Source organism: Bos grunniens, chromosome 10, assembly GCF_055505025.1.
Source record: "Bos grunniens cultivar Pamir isolate PY7600 chromosome 10, Bosgru_T2T1.0, whole genome shotgun sequence".
Classification (NCBI taxonomy): Eukaryota; Metazoa; Chordata; class Mammalia; order Artiodactyla; family Bovidae; genus Bos; species Bos grunniens.
Window position 1 is genome coordinate 80,812,163 of NC_141174.1, and position 11,985 is coordinate 80,824,147.

Below are 11,985 nucleotides of genomic sequence, written 5' to 3' on the forward strand. Positions count from 1 at the left end.
GGTTGGAACTTTTGTGTTTGTTGCTCAGTCATGTCTGGCTCTTTGTGACCCCATGGACTGTAGCCCACCGGGCTCCTCTGTCCGTGGGATTCTCCAGGAAACCATGCTGGAGTGGGTTGCCATGCCCTTCTCCAGGGGATCTTCCCAACCCAGGGATTGAATCCAGGTTTCCCACATTGCATGTAGATTCTTTACTGTCTGAGCCACCAGGAAGATACTTTTGCGGTCATCCTTGTTGCCCTTTTTCCCTTCAGCCTCCCCACCAAGCATGCCCATCTCTATGAACAAGGAGAAGAGAGGGCCCTCGGTGAAGAGCGGATCAGAGGCAGGGGCAGGACTTCAAGACAGTGGATGAGAACTCAAATGACTTCCTGAGGAAGGGAAGGACAGCCATCGTAGCATCTTTCAGGCTTTCTTGGCCCAGGTGGGATGCCCCTTTTCACATCTTCCCTGTTCTTTCCTGCTAGGGGCTGACCTCGTGTCAGTGGCTTGGGGTAGCATGTTCAGATCTCCCCTGTGGCTGCCAGGTCAGCCCCAGGCAGGGAGGCACCCCTGATATCAGGTACTGGACGAACTTTGCTTCTGCCTCCACGTTCTCCCCACGGCCACCGCCATCTCTCTACACCCCCAGGGATTCCCTGGAAGCTGAAGTGACTCAGGGATTCTTAGTCACCCCAAGAGGAAAACCCTCTGGAAAATGTTTCTCATGGCAGGGAGTCACCCTGAGGAGACCCACAGCTGCTCCTGAGATAAGGGTGGAGGCTGAGCAACTGCAAGGAGGTGGGCGGGGGCGGGGGTGGGGGCGGAGGGGGGCAGGGGTGTGTGTCTCAAAGGACAGGTTGTGTGTCAGGCCTGGTCATCACAGGGGAGAATGCCCCTCAGCAGTTTTCTCAGAGGAAGTCATGGTACGGAGGCAGGGGGACAACCCAAAAGCCTCTCCTGGAGGAAACATCCCATGCAATCAGTGTGCGTCGTTTGCAGCATCAGCAAGTGAGCGCTTTCAAGCATCCTGTCCTGGATGGGGGCCAAGATCAGGAGGTCTGGGCCTGTGTCAGCCTCTGAGACTTTGTTCGACTTGGGGGAAACCCGAGGGATCCAGCACTTCTGGAAGGTCCCCGCATAGCCTTTGTTGGGGCTGGGGGTTGTTTGGGAACACCAGAAGCCACTCTGGGGGCCATGGGGCAGACCTGAGGCTGGGGGAGAGGTAGCCAGAGCTGTGGATCCCAGCCAGCTGGCTGAATGCCTGAGTGGGCAGGAATGCCCTGTGGTCTCGAGCAGGTTTAGGTGAGACCTGTCCAGCCCACACCTGGGTGAGTAGGAAATCCCTTACAGCAGGGGCTTCCCTTCCATCCAGAGGTCACCACAGTGTGGCATTTCCATACCAGGAACTTAGCTTTGGAGTTTTTCAGGGCTGGGAGGGAACCAGTTCGGCTTCCTCCTAACTGTGCAAACTTGATGAGGTTACTCAATTTCTTTGGGTCTCAGTTTCTTCATCTTGACATGGGGACAGTAATTTCCATCTCATGGTTTTATTATAAAGGTAAAACTAGCTGATGCATGTGCAGGGCTTGGCACCCTCCTGGCACATGATCTCAGGAGCTGAGGGGGCGGATGGAAGTGAGAGGGTGTGGGAGCACAGGGCCAGAGAGTGGGCCAGTGGGAGTGGGGCAATGTATTCCTGGCCCCAGTGCTCTTCCTAAGTGGCCCTGCTCTCCTAGCCATCACCTGTTGACCCTAAGCTCTCACCGCCCTTCAACTTCCAGGCCCCTCAGAACTCACCAGATCAGCTTGTCCCACTTCCGAATGCCCTCTGACTTCATCATGCCTCTGTTTTAGGGCTGCTTTGCCCTAAAGCATTCAAAAGATTCCTTATCGCTCTGCCATTTGAGTTATTCCTGGTTCCCTTTGTTTATTTCCTGAGTCGTTGGTTACCAAAGGAGTATTTTCTAAGGGAAAGCACATGCAAATCAGGAAACATCACTCTAGAGACGGTGTCTGTATATGAGTGTGTTGGAGTCCGCAGTGGCGGGGGCGGGGTTGGTGAGGGGGTGAGGGGAGTTGTTGAACAAGGATGCAGAGAAAAAGATTGGAGCAAAATAGGCAGAGAGCCCCCCGGATGGGTGGCCCCTGACTGACCTGTGTCTTTGCGGCCAGGCCCAGCTGGAACCTTGCCAGAGCACACATACCCTCTCCTGGCCGACAGTGGTCCATGGACCTGTGACCGCACGGCCTTACCCCACGGCCTGAGAGCAGCAGCTCCCCCTGCCATGCTCCTAAACTAGTGAGTAGGGGTGGGGCAGGCTGATCTGGGAGCTGGGTACTTCTGTTGGCTCTTAGCTAAGGCTGTCACCTTGCCTCTCTTCTTGGTTCTGTCTTCTCATTTGTACCATGGGAACAGTCACTCAGCACTTCTTCCGTCAGACCCTGCACATCCAGCCAACAAATTGTTGGAGTCGAGGCCTTCCTGGCAGCCTATGGGATTAAGCCTGTATCCTGAGTCCAGAGGAGGTCAGGGGATGTACAGAAATGGGAGTGGGTGGCCCTTGGGAAGGGCAAGGGGAAGTTGGGGAGAAATAACAGACATTGGGAAGTCATAGATGATTGTGGTCATAGAAGTTGGGCTCATGGAGGATGAGGAAGGGGTCAGAGAACAAGCAGACAGAGGGAAATGTTTACTAAGGTGGAGGATCCTGAGGACATCTGAGAAGAAAGGGAAGAGAAGAGACAAGACCCTGGGTGGGAGCAGCAGGGATTATAGCAGCAAGGCCTCTTAGAGAGAGTCCTAGTGATGTTCCCTAGTATCGGGTATTAAGTGACCCAACAGAATTCTCATAATGCCTGTTCCCCAAGGCACGGGATAACAGGATACTATTACTTTGACCCCACGCCCAGTAAAGGGCAAAGAACAAAGTTTACTCAATAGGCTTACGATGATGTTAATCACAACTTCCATGAGTCTAGCATTTAAAGCAGCTTTTGGAAAGACTTACAAGTTTTTTTTTTAGGGGTTTGTTTTGTTTTTTAATCTCAAGTCACACCCTCCAAAAGGTAGTGGAAATAAATTTGAATAAACAAAACAGGTTTGCTGAAAATAAAACCAGGACTCCTAAACTGCTCCAGTCAAACAGCTTCCACAAGGGCTTACTGTCCAGCCAGCGTGGCACTGAGGCTTGGCAAGCAGCATCCAGCATGTACCAGGTAAGTGTGCAGGGGCCTGGCCGGGACGGTGCTGAGTGAGGCAGGAGCAGAGATATGGGTGGGGATGGAGGGAGCTCTCAGTTTTGGGGCTGCGGACCAGATGGGGCATGAATTAGAATCTCAGAGAACAGCTGGGGGAGGGGGCATCCAGACTAGGCAGGAGCAGTTTTCTCACTAGCCTTTTCCTACAGGCAATGGCATTCTTGGCAATGGTCATGGGAACCCACACCCTCTGTTTGGGGTCCCAGAGGTGTTGCACCCACTGGCCCAGCTGCTGCCCCAGCAAAGGACAGAATTCCACTGAGGAGTGGCTGAAGTGGAACAGTGTGCTCATGCCTCCCCCAGAGACCACCAGCCTCGCCCACCACCCAGAACCCTGCAGTTCCAGCAGGGACGGACCCCTCAACAGCCGCTCCATCGCCCCCTGGAGATATGAGTGAGTCTGCCAGCCCCTGCCCCCTCCTAAACGCCTGCTCATGTGCTGGTCAGGATGTGTGTGAGGGACCAGGGCAGTTCCAGCCAACTCCAGCCTATCTGTCCCCCTTTTACCTGAGGGAGGTTATCAAGTTTGGGTATTAGACAAGGTCTAGCCCTGACACATTTTTGGTGACCTTGGGCCAATCGCTCAGGGGTTCAAAGCTGAGTTTTTTTTCAATCTGTAAAATGAAATAATATTCTATAGCCTAATGATGCAGATCATACGAAATAGTGAAAAATCTAAACAGTACAGAAAATTTAGGTTTTCTTCCTTTCTCCTTTTCCTCTACTTCTTCTCCCCCTCCTCCTCCCTTTCTATCTTTCCTCCTCCTCTCCCTTCTCCTTTTCCTTCCCCTACAATGGCTTTGTTTTTCTAACAAAAATATCAGGGAATAATGTACAATATAGGAACAAAGCAGCCCAATACCAAATGTTAGTGTTCTGAGCCATGAATGGGTTCTAATTATACCCTCTTTCTGCTCTGGGGGGACAGTTGGGTGGCTGGACCTCCAGGCTGGTTGTCTTTGATCATGAGCTGTCTTATTCTTTCTCCATGTGCTGCCACATATTATAATTCTCTATTTATGTCATGATGTAAACAAATATTAGAAAGTACTGAAATTGGGACAATGAATTAAAATACTAAAAATTAGTATTCTAGGGGTCCCAAACATATTTCTCCTCCTGTTTCACACTCTCTTGGGGTATCTGTGTTTCCACCCACTGTAAGTCTATTTCTGGCTTAGCCTTGGCTTTGGGGATTAAAGGAGAAGGTCATTGGCTAGGGAGGGGGCCAGCTTTGATTGAGACTAGATCCAGGATGGAGACTCCAGGCCACTACGCTTTGAAGTGGTCTCAGTAGGCTGGCTAGCTTCTAGACTAAATCTAAAGAGGTTGGGAACCCCTTTGGGGAGGCTGGGTGCCAGACGGCTGACCTGGCCGGGGTCTAGACACCTGGGCTGTGAACCCTTGATAACCACTTGGGCTGGTCTTCCCCGACATGCTTTGCAACATGTGTCACACAAGCTGTTCCTCAGAAAAAAAGTGATGATGTCGAGTAAGTGGGGGGAAAAATGCTGCAGTCCCCACCCCCTTAGAGGTTCTCAGCGTGCTCAGCACATTCACAGCGAGAAGTCTGCAGAGAAGACCCCATTAAACTCAACGCTTCCTAGAATCATTTGACCCCAGACCCCTTCCGCTACAGTGCGTTTATCAGGGAATCCACTCTGGGAGATGCTACACTAGCTGAGCCCCAGTTTGCGAAGGCCTGTCTGTTGGGAGGATGGTTTTCCAACCTATTGGCTGTTTCCTACTGAGTTTCTGGAGCACAGACCTTTGGAGCACTGACTTTTCACATCTTCTGGGGGCTATGAAACCTTTTCAGAATAAGTTAATAAGTCTTACCATACACCCAAACATGTGCTTATTATAATGCACAGTTGGAATCTGGAGGACGGGCAGGACATGGCAGACAGTGGCTCCCTCAGGGGAGTGGGGCTGGTGGGAGACAGACTGTCAGCCTTCACTTCGTGCTTTCTTATACTTGGATAGAAGAGCAATTTTTATTTTAAAATTAAAAAAATACATATATACTAACAAGCACACAAGGCAGCCTGATGCTAGAACCCAGCATATGTATCACATGGAACCACAGCTGGTCTGGTAGAGGCCCCAGGGGAGCTCCCCACCTGGCCCCTCCCTCAGGGCTCCAGGACCATTTGGAAAGTCACTCTTCCATCCCCGACCCTCACAGTTCAGGAGAATAAATCCCAGGGGAGAGGGGGTGACTTGTTCACAGCCACCTGGCTTGTGGGTACCAGAGCTGGAACCGAAGCCACAGAACTGACAGCAGCCCTGGTGTTTCCACCCTGGGTCCTCTCTGCCCCTGGCCAGCCCCCCGGGCTCCTGGCCAGCCTCCCTCCAGGGCCTGACTCTTGCCGCCCCACAGGTTGGACAGAGACTTGAACCGGCTCCCGCAGGATCTGTACCACGCACGTTGCCTGTGTCCACACTGTGTCAGCCTGCAGACGGGCTCCCACATGGACCCCTTGGGAAACTCAGAGCTGCTCTACCACAACCAGACCGTCTTCTACCGGCGGCCGTGCCCTGGACAGCAGGGCGACCACCATGGCTACTGCCTGGAACGCAGGCTCTACCGTGTCTCCTTGGCTTGCGTGTGCGTGCGGCCCCGTGTGATGGCCTAGCTGTGCCGACCATGGCTGGTCCCTGGGCAAACACTGGAGCTGGTTGGACAACCACCTGCTGTGGTGAACCAGGACACCTGAAGGCACAGCCCCTCCAAAGGACCACTCGGAGCAGCAGGATCTTGGGACAGGATGGGGGACCATGGGGGGACTGCACTTTGCACTTTTTGGAGTGGGTGAGAAATGCAGGGCAAATCCAAGGCAGTAGTGGCTGGTTATGGTCCCTGGAAACTGGCATCCTGTCCTTTCCTCCTGGGAAAGGTCTTCAAAGCTCTGCTATGTCTGTCTCTTCTTTCCTCCCACCCCCAGCTGCCCTGGTGCAGCACAGGCACTTTCAGATATTTTTCCCTTCGCCAGTGGAGAGCCCTTCAATTCATTAGTTTGTTCACTGACTTCCCTGGTGGCTCAGAAGGTAAAGCGTATGTCTACAATGCAGGAGACCTGGGTTCAATCCCTGGGTTGGGAAGATCCCCTGGAGAAGGAAATGGCAATCCAATCGAGTACTATTGCCTGGAAAATCCCACGGACAGAGGAGCCTGGTAGGCTACAGTCCACAGGGTCCCAAAGAGTTGGACACGACTGAGCGACTTCACTTTCGACTTTCACTTTCTTTCATTCATCAAACACTTAGTGAGCATCGACTTTGGAGCATCTTTGGAGCATCGACCTTAAACCTCCTGGTGGAGTTGCTAGTCTTTTGACATGAATGCTGCTAAGGAAGAGGCTGTTATTGAGCAGGGAGAGAATTGTTCAAATAAATAATATGTACTTAAAAGTGGCCTAATTTGTCTTTGGCATCCCTGGCGCCTGAGCATCTTGTGGTCCCCAGCCTGGTCCCATTTCCTCCCCACTGTCAGCTCCCACCTACTGCCCTCCGGAGTTTCCGCTGTGGTCCCCCAATCCCTCCCCTTCCCTGGCTCCCTGGGTCAGGCTGCCCTCCTGGCATACTGGAGAAACAGAGGCCCATTGAGGCACTGCAGCAGGCACACAGCGCCCCCTTGTCCCCCCAACAATCTGCCTTTGTCCTCAGTTTTGGCTGCTACAGCTTGGTCCTGAGGGGTGCTGCCTGGGCCGGGATCCAGCTCCCACCCTCCCTGAAAGGAAAAGAGAGAAAGGATGATGAGGAAGAGGGTTAAGGTTAGGGAAGGGAGGACGAAAACTGCCTCAGGCTTGGGTTCTCGGGGGCTCCTAGCCTGGCACATTTCTCAGCTCACCTCCCAGCTCCTCCCGGTTTCTCCGCAGTCCGCCCCCTCTCCCCTCCTCCCTTCGCCCACCCTCGGCGGGTGGGCGGGGTCAGGCTCCAAGTAGGAGAGCTGACCCCTCCCCTCTTCCCCGCCCCCCTCCTCCACGTGCCTCCTGTGGACCAGTGCAGGCACCAGCAGGGCACTCTGGGCAGCTGGGTGAAGGCCTATCTGGGCAAGCAACCCCCCGCCCGCACCCCGCGGCCGCCTTCTCCGGGGCCCCACAGCAGGTCTGCCCGCTTCACTTTGAGGTTTCTCGCAGTGCCATTTCTGCTCCTGTCTGCTTTCCCGTCCTGCCAGGTTCCCATCCTCCTGTTTTCCATCTTGGGCTGGTGGCAGTCGCGGGCTGTACCCAGTGGGCCTCGTGGAGATGTTCAATGCTTGGAGTCGTCGGGACCGGGCCCCCGAGGACGGGACAGCTGCAGGGCTCGACGGCTTCGCGGTGGACAAGACCTTCCTCTCCTCCCTCAAAGGCATCCTGCTGGAAACTGAGCTGGTAACAGCCGCCTCCCCAGCCTAGAGCTTCACCTCCCAGCCCCGGGCCCCTCAGGGCTCACCCCTCAGCAGCCTCCCTCCCCCGGCTCTCAGACACCCCGCTTGCCCCAGCGACCCTCCCCACATCTCCTCCCCTGCCTTCTTGTTGCTCTTCCACCTGGAGGCGGTGACAGCAGCTTTCACTGCCTTTAGGAAGGATTGAAGCTAGACGACACTGAGGGAGCGTGAGGCACAGGGATGGGATGGGACGGGGGTAACACGAGCCGGCCTCTCCCCGGGCTCTTAGATGGCCACTTCTTGGCATGTCCAAGAAGTTCAGTTACCCCAAAGGGCAGCCTTTCTGCAGACCCACTTTGTCGCCTGCTCCCTGTGAACATCTGTCCTCAGGAAAGTACCTTCCCTTAATTCGCTTAGCAAGACCTCAGTGTAAACCTGAGTTTTCGGCATATACCTTGTCCTACATTTGAGAGCTGAGGGGACGCACATCCACTCTGGAGCATCTGCCTTCTAATCCTTGCCTCTTGGCATGGAACCAGGGGCTCTCGTCCTTGTTAGAGGAGTTTTAGGCATCCTGGAATTATTATGGGGCATGGGGTACCTCCTGGGGGCACAGGCTGATGTCCCACCACTCGAGGGGCTGGTGTTCCCAGTGCTAAAGGGGGACCCACTCTCTTTTGGATTTCATAGAGTGGTGTTCCCCAGAGCCGTGAAGCTTGGTTAAACTGCTGGGGCTGCTGGGGCCCTGGAGCAGGGGGAGCCTGGGCTGGCAGAGGTGGGAGGCTGGAGTCGGCCCTTGATGGGCAAAGGCCCTGGGCATGGCTCCTGCCACCAGGGTTGGCGAGACCTCTGAAGGCAGGCAGTGTGCTGGCTGGGGGAGCTTCCTGGAAAGAGGGAGGCAAAGGCCTGTCCTGGCCTGTGTCCCCTTCCTGGTAAACTGCCCACCCTCGGCCCTGCAGGCCCTGACCTTCATCATCTTCATCTGCTTCACGGCCTCCATCTCTGCCTACATGGCTGCCGCGCTGCTGGAGTTCTTCATCACACTAGCCTTCCTCTTCCTCTATGCCACCCAGTACTACCAGCGATTCGATCGGATGAACTGGCCCTGTCTGGTGAGGGTCCCCACCCCGTGCTGCCTCCCTCCCCACCACTCTGGGCCCTTCTTTCAACATTGAATTTTCCTCTTCTAGCCTCTCTCCTTTTCCTGGGTAAGCAAGGAATCCAGCCCCCATGTCCTATACTCAAACATGGCTTTGACCCCATCCTTCAGACTGCTCCCCGATGCAGGTCCAGCCCCAGCCCAGCCCCTTGGCTTGTCATCTTGGTCCCTGTCCCTGTGTCCATCTGCGTCCCTCCTCTGGGGAGCTGTGTGAGCTCTCTCTTGCTTTCTGTCTCTCAAGTGCCTTATGTTGTGTCCAAGGGCATCTCCATGTAGGGATTCCCAGTACCTGAGGGTCAAGCCGCTGACTAGCCTGGAAAACCTCAGGCTGATGCCGCCTGCCCTCTGCTTCCCTTTGACCCTGCACCCCCAACCCCCAGGACTTCCTCCGCTGTGTCAGTGCCATCATCATCTTCCTGGTGGTCTCCTTCGCGGCTGTGACCTCCCGGGACGGAGCTGCCATTGCTGCTTTTGTGAGTCCAGCCCTGCAGAATTCTCCGGCTTCCCCCATCCCCCAGGGACCTCCGGCTGATGGTCGCACACTTCCTGTGCCTCTGTCCACCCCAAGCTCAAGTCAGCGCCCAGGGCCTGGCTCACACCTTGCCCCGTATCACCCACCTCCCTCTCCCTGGTGTCCAGTGGCTGGCTGGCCTTTGTTGTGGCATCCTCCTCCTGCTCTCACAGGTGTTTGGCATCATCCTGGTTTCTGTCTTTGCCTATGATGCCTTCAAGATCTACCGGACCGAGATGGTGCCCAGGGCTGCCCAGGGTGAGTGCCTATCCTCTGGGGAGAGGAGATGCCCCCTGCCCCCCAACCCAACTAACCCCCCCATGCCCTACCCCACCTGGCTCCATCTTCACAGGGGACCAGCAGTGACCCTGGGGATACCTGGCTTCTGAGCCCAGCCAGAAAGTGGGACAGGGGAGCCCAGACTCATCTCCTTTGGATTCACTAGCTCCCTAGCCTACTGTCTACTGCCCCAGCCTACAGTGATGGAGCCAAGTCTGAGAGAGAAGTCACATGGACTTGTCTGTGGGGGCTAGTCTGGCATTTGATGAAGCTCGGCCAGGGAGGGGGTTTTATGGACTAAGGGGAGGGTGCAGGAGGAAGCTGGTCATTCCCAAATTAAAAGATTGAAATCCTACTGGTGATTCTCTTTCTTCCTCAGAAATTAGGCAGATCAGGAATGCTAGGAATATTCATGGGAATGTTGCATGGAGCAGGTCATGGTCCTTTCTCTGGGACCAGGTCTGAACAATGAATGAGCAAGTGGGGCTTTAGACTGAAGATGCTGAGGATATCCTTCAACACAGAATTTCCATGCCATGACTCTTGGGTGCAAGGCTACCTTGTGGTGAGCCTGGTGGCTGGGCACCCCGGGTCCTGTGTATGAAAAAGCACAAGCCTTCCCCAGGTGAATGAAGGCCCACCTGTCCAGTCCTTCTAGTGGGTTGCTTGCCTGGGGCATGTGTAGAGCTCCCCCTGGTGGTGTGGGGAGGACTTGACCCACAGGTCACCAGGGAGAGGTCAGCATCCAATATAAGAGGGAGATTCCCTTGTTGCTGGAGCTGGACAAGCCTTCAGATATCAGCTGGTTCAATGCCCTCATCTCACATAAGAGAGGACATACCCAGTTAGGGGACGTGACCTCTTTATTTGTGACAGAGTTAGGGCTGGATCCTGGGCTTCCCTGGTGGCCCAGCGGTAAAGAATCTGCCTGCAATGCAGGAGACCCAGGTTCAATCCCTGGGTTGGGAGGGTCCCTGGAGAAGGGAATGGCAACCCACTCCAGTATTCTTGCTGAGAGAATCTCATGGACAGAGATGCTTGGTGGGCTACAGTCCATGGGGTCGCAAAGAGTCCGACAGACCGAGTGGCTGAGCACGCACACACAGGGCTGGAGCCCAGCACTCCTAACGCCTAAACAGGTGTCCTGGATATTATACTGAGTCCCTTGAAGCTCATTAAAAACGGCCCAGCTTCATTTCCAGGTCTCTCCATCAGTAGGGCCACCTTCCCAGGCTGCCAGCACCCCAGCAGGATGTTTCCTGAACATCTTGTGTACAGACCCCGTGCTGGGCCCCAGGGACTCAGAGGTGGCTGGCAGACCCCCCATCCTTGAGCCTCACAGACGGGAAAGGAGACCAGCTAGTGAAGGGTAGTCACAGCTCAGGGGGAGTTTGAAGTCAGCCCTTCCTGGCCCATGAGAGCCCAGTGTGGCCGGGATGACCCTGCACAGCCTTGCAGATCCCCAAATGGCTGAGCTCCTCCAAGCTGACTTGCTCATAGCCCCTCTCCAACACTCGCATGTTCCTGCCCTGAAATGTCTTCCTTCTCGGGTGCTCTGTCCAGATGCAGGCCCTGGTCCCCAAAACCTGCCCGAACCTGAGCTCTGGTAGAGGTACTCTGCTACCCTCGATGCTATCCACCTTGCCTCTCTTGGTCTGGCTTTTCCTGCCCCCTACGTCCTGTTCTGTCCTCACATCCTAGCTCCTCACCATGGCTGGTGGCCTTTCCAGGGTTAGAACCGACTGAATTTTGTGTTTCTTTGGTCTTTGCTCATGGTTCTCAGGACTTTCTCTACAGGCCATTCTCAAGACAGGTGGTGGTGGACATCCTGGACAGGAGGTGGTGAAGGCCTCAGGGGAGGGATCAGAAGGGCTTAGCTGGGGAGTCCAGGAGATGGGGGTGGAGCAGTGAAGGGATGAGAAGGTGGTCAGGAGAGCCTGGCTGTAAAGCACCGCAGGGGGCAGGGGTTTGCTAGCAGAGGGGGCTCAGGACCCACCCTGTCCCTTGAGCAGTTGTGTGACCCAGGCCAGCCTGTCCCTGGTGGGAGCTTGGAAGGAGCAGAGATGTGCTCTGTGGTGTGCGCCTGTGTGTGCTCTGCTCACGTGTGTGAGGGGTCAACGTGAGGCACGTAAAGCCCAGGTTTGGTCCATACTGCACTTCAGTTCAGCTTGGCATCAGCTGGCTCCAGTCTCAGGATGCCCTATGGGAAGGTAGGGCCCACACACCCGGGCTCCAGCCACCTGTGCCATCCCATCTCCATCCCCAGCCAGCTTTGAGCCTCTCCTAGCATCAGTGGGGAAATCATTTTGGAGGGAACAAGACACTTTTAACCCCCGTGGCTTCAGAGGCAGGGTAGGTGGAGGAGGGCTTCAGTTTCAGCAGTGCAACTCCGTGTCTAGGCGTCTGGGGTCCGATTGCCCTCCT

At 55.2% G+C, this 11,985-nt stretch overlaps 2 protein-coding genes across 2 annotated transcripts; both read left to right on the plus strand.

The window, feature by feature from the left end:
• Positions 1 to 2,398: 2,398 nt before the first annotated feature.
• Positions 2,399 to 6,659, plus strand: IL25 (interleukin 25). Its single transcript, XM_086322438.1, has 3 exons — positions 2,399 to 3,198; positions 3,390 to 3,634; positions 5,624 to 6,659. Exons 1-3 carry the CDS (start codon positions 3,190 to 3,192, stop codon positions 5,877 to 5,879), a joined length of 510 nt encoding a protein of 169 aa, XP_086178564.1. The 5' UTR covers positions 2,399 to 3,189; the 3' UTR covers positions 5,880 to 6,659.
• Positions 6,660 to 7,009: 350 nt separating this feature from the next.
• CMTM5 (CKLF like MARVEL transmembrane domain containing 5) lies at positions 7,010 to 9,916 on the plus strand. Its single transcript, XM_086322441.1, has 5 exons — positions 7,010 to 7,616; positions 8,572 to 8,724; positions 9,152 to 9,244; positions 9,456 to 9,540; positions 9,635 to 9,916. Exons 1-5 carry the CDS (start codon positions 7,491 to 7,493, stop codon positions 9,646 to 9,648), a joined length of 471 nt encoding a protein of 156 aa, XP_086178567.1. The 5' UTR covers positions 7,010 to 7,490; the 3' UTR covers positions 9,649 to 9,916.
• Positions 9,917 to 11,985: the final 2,069 nt, after the last annotated feature.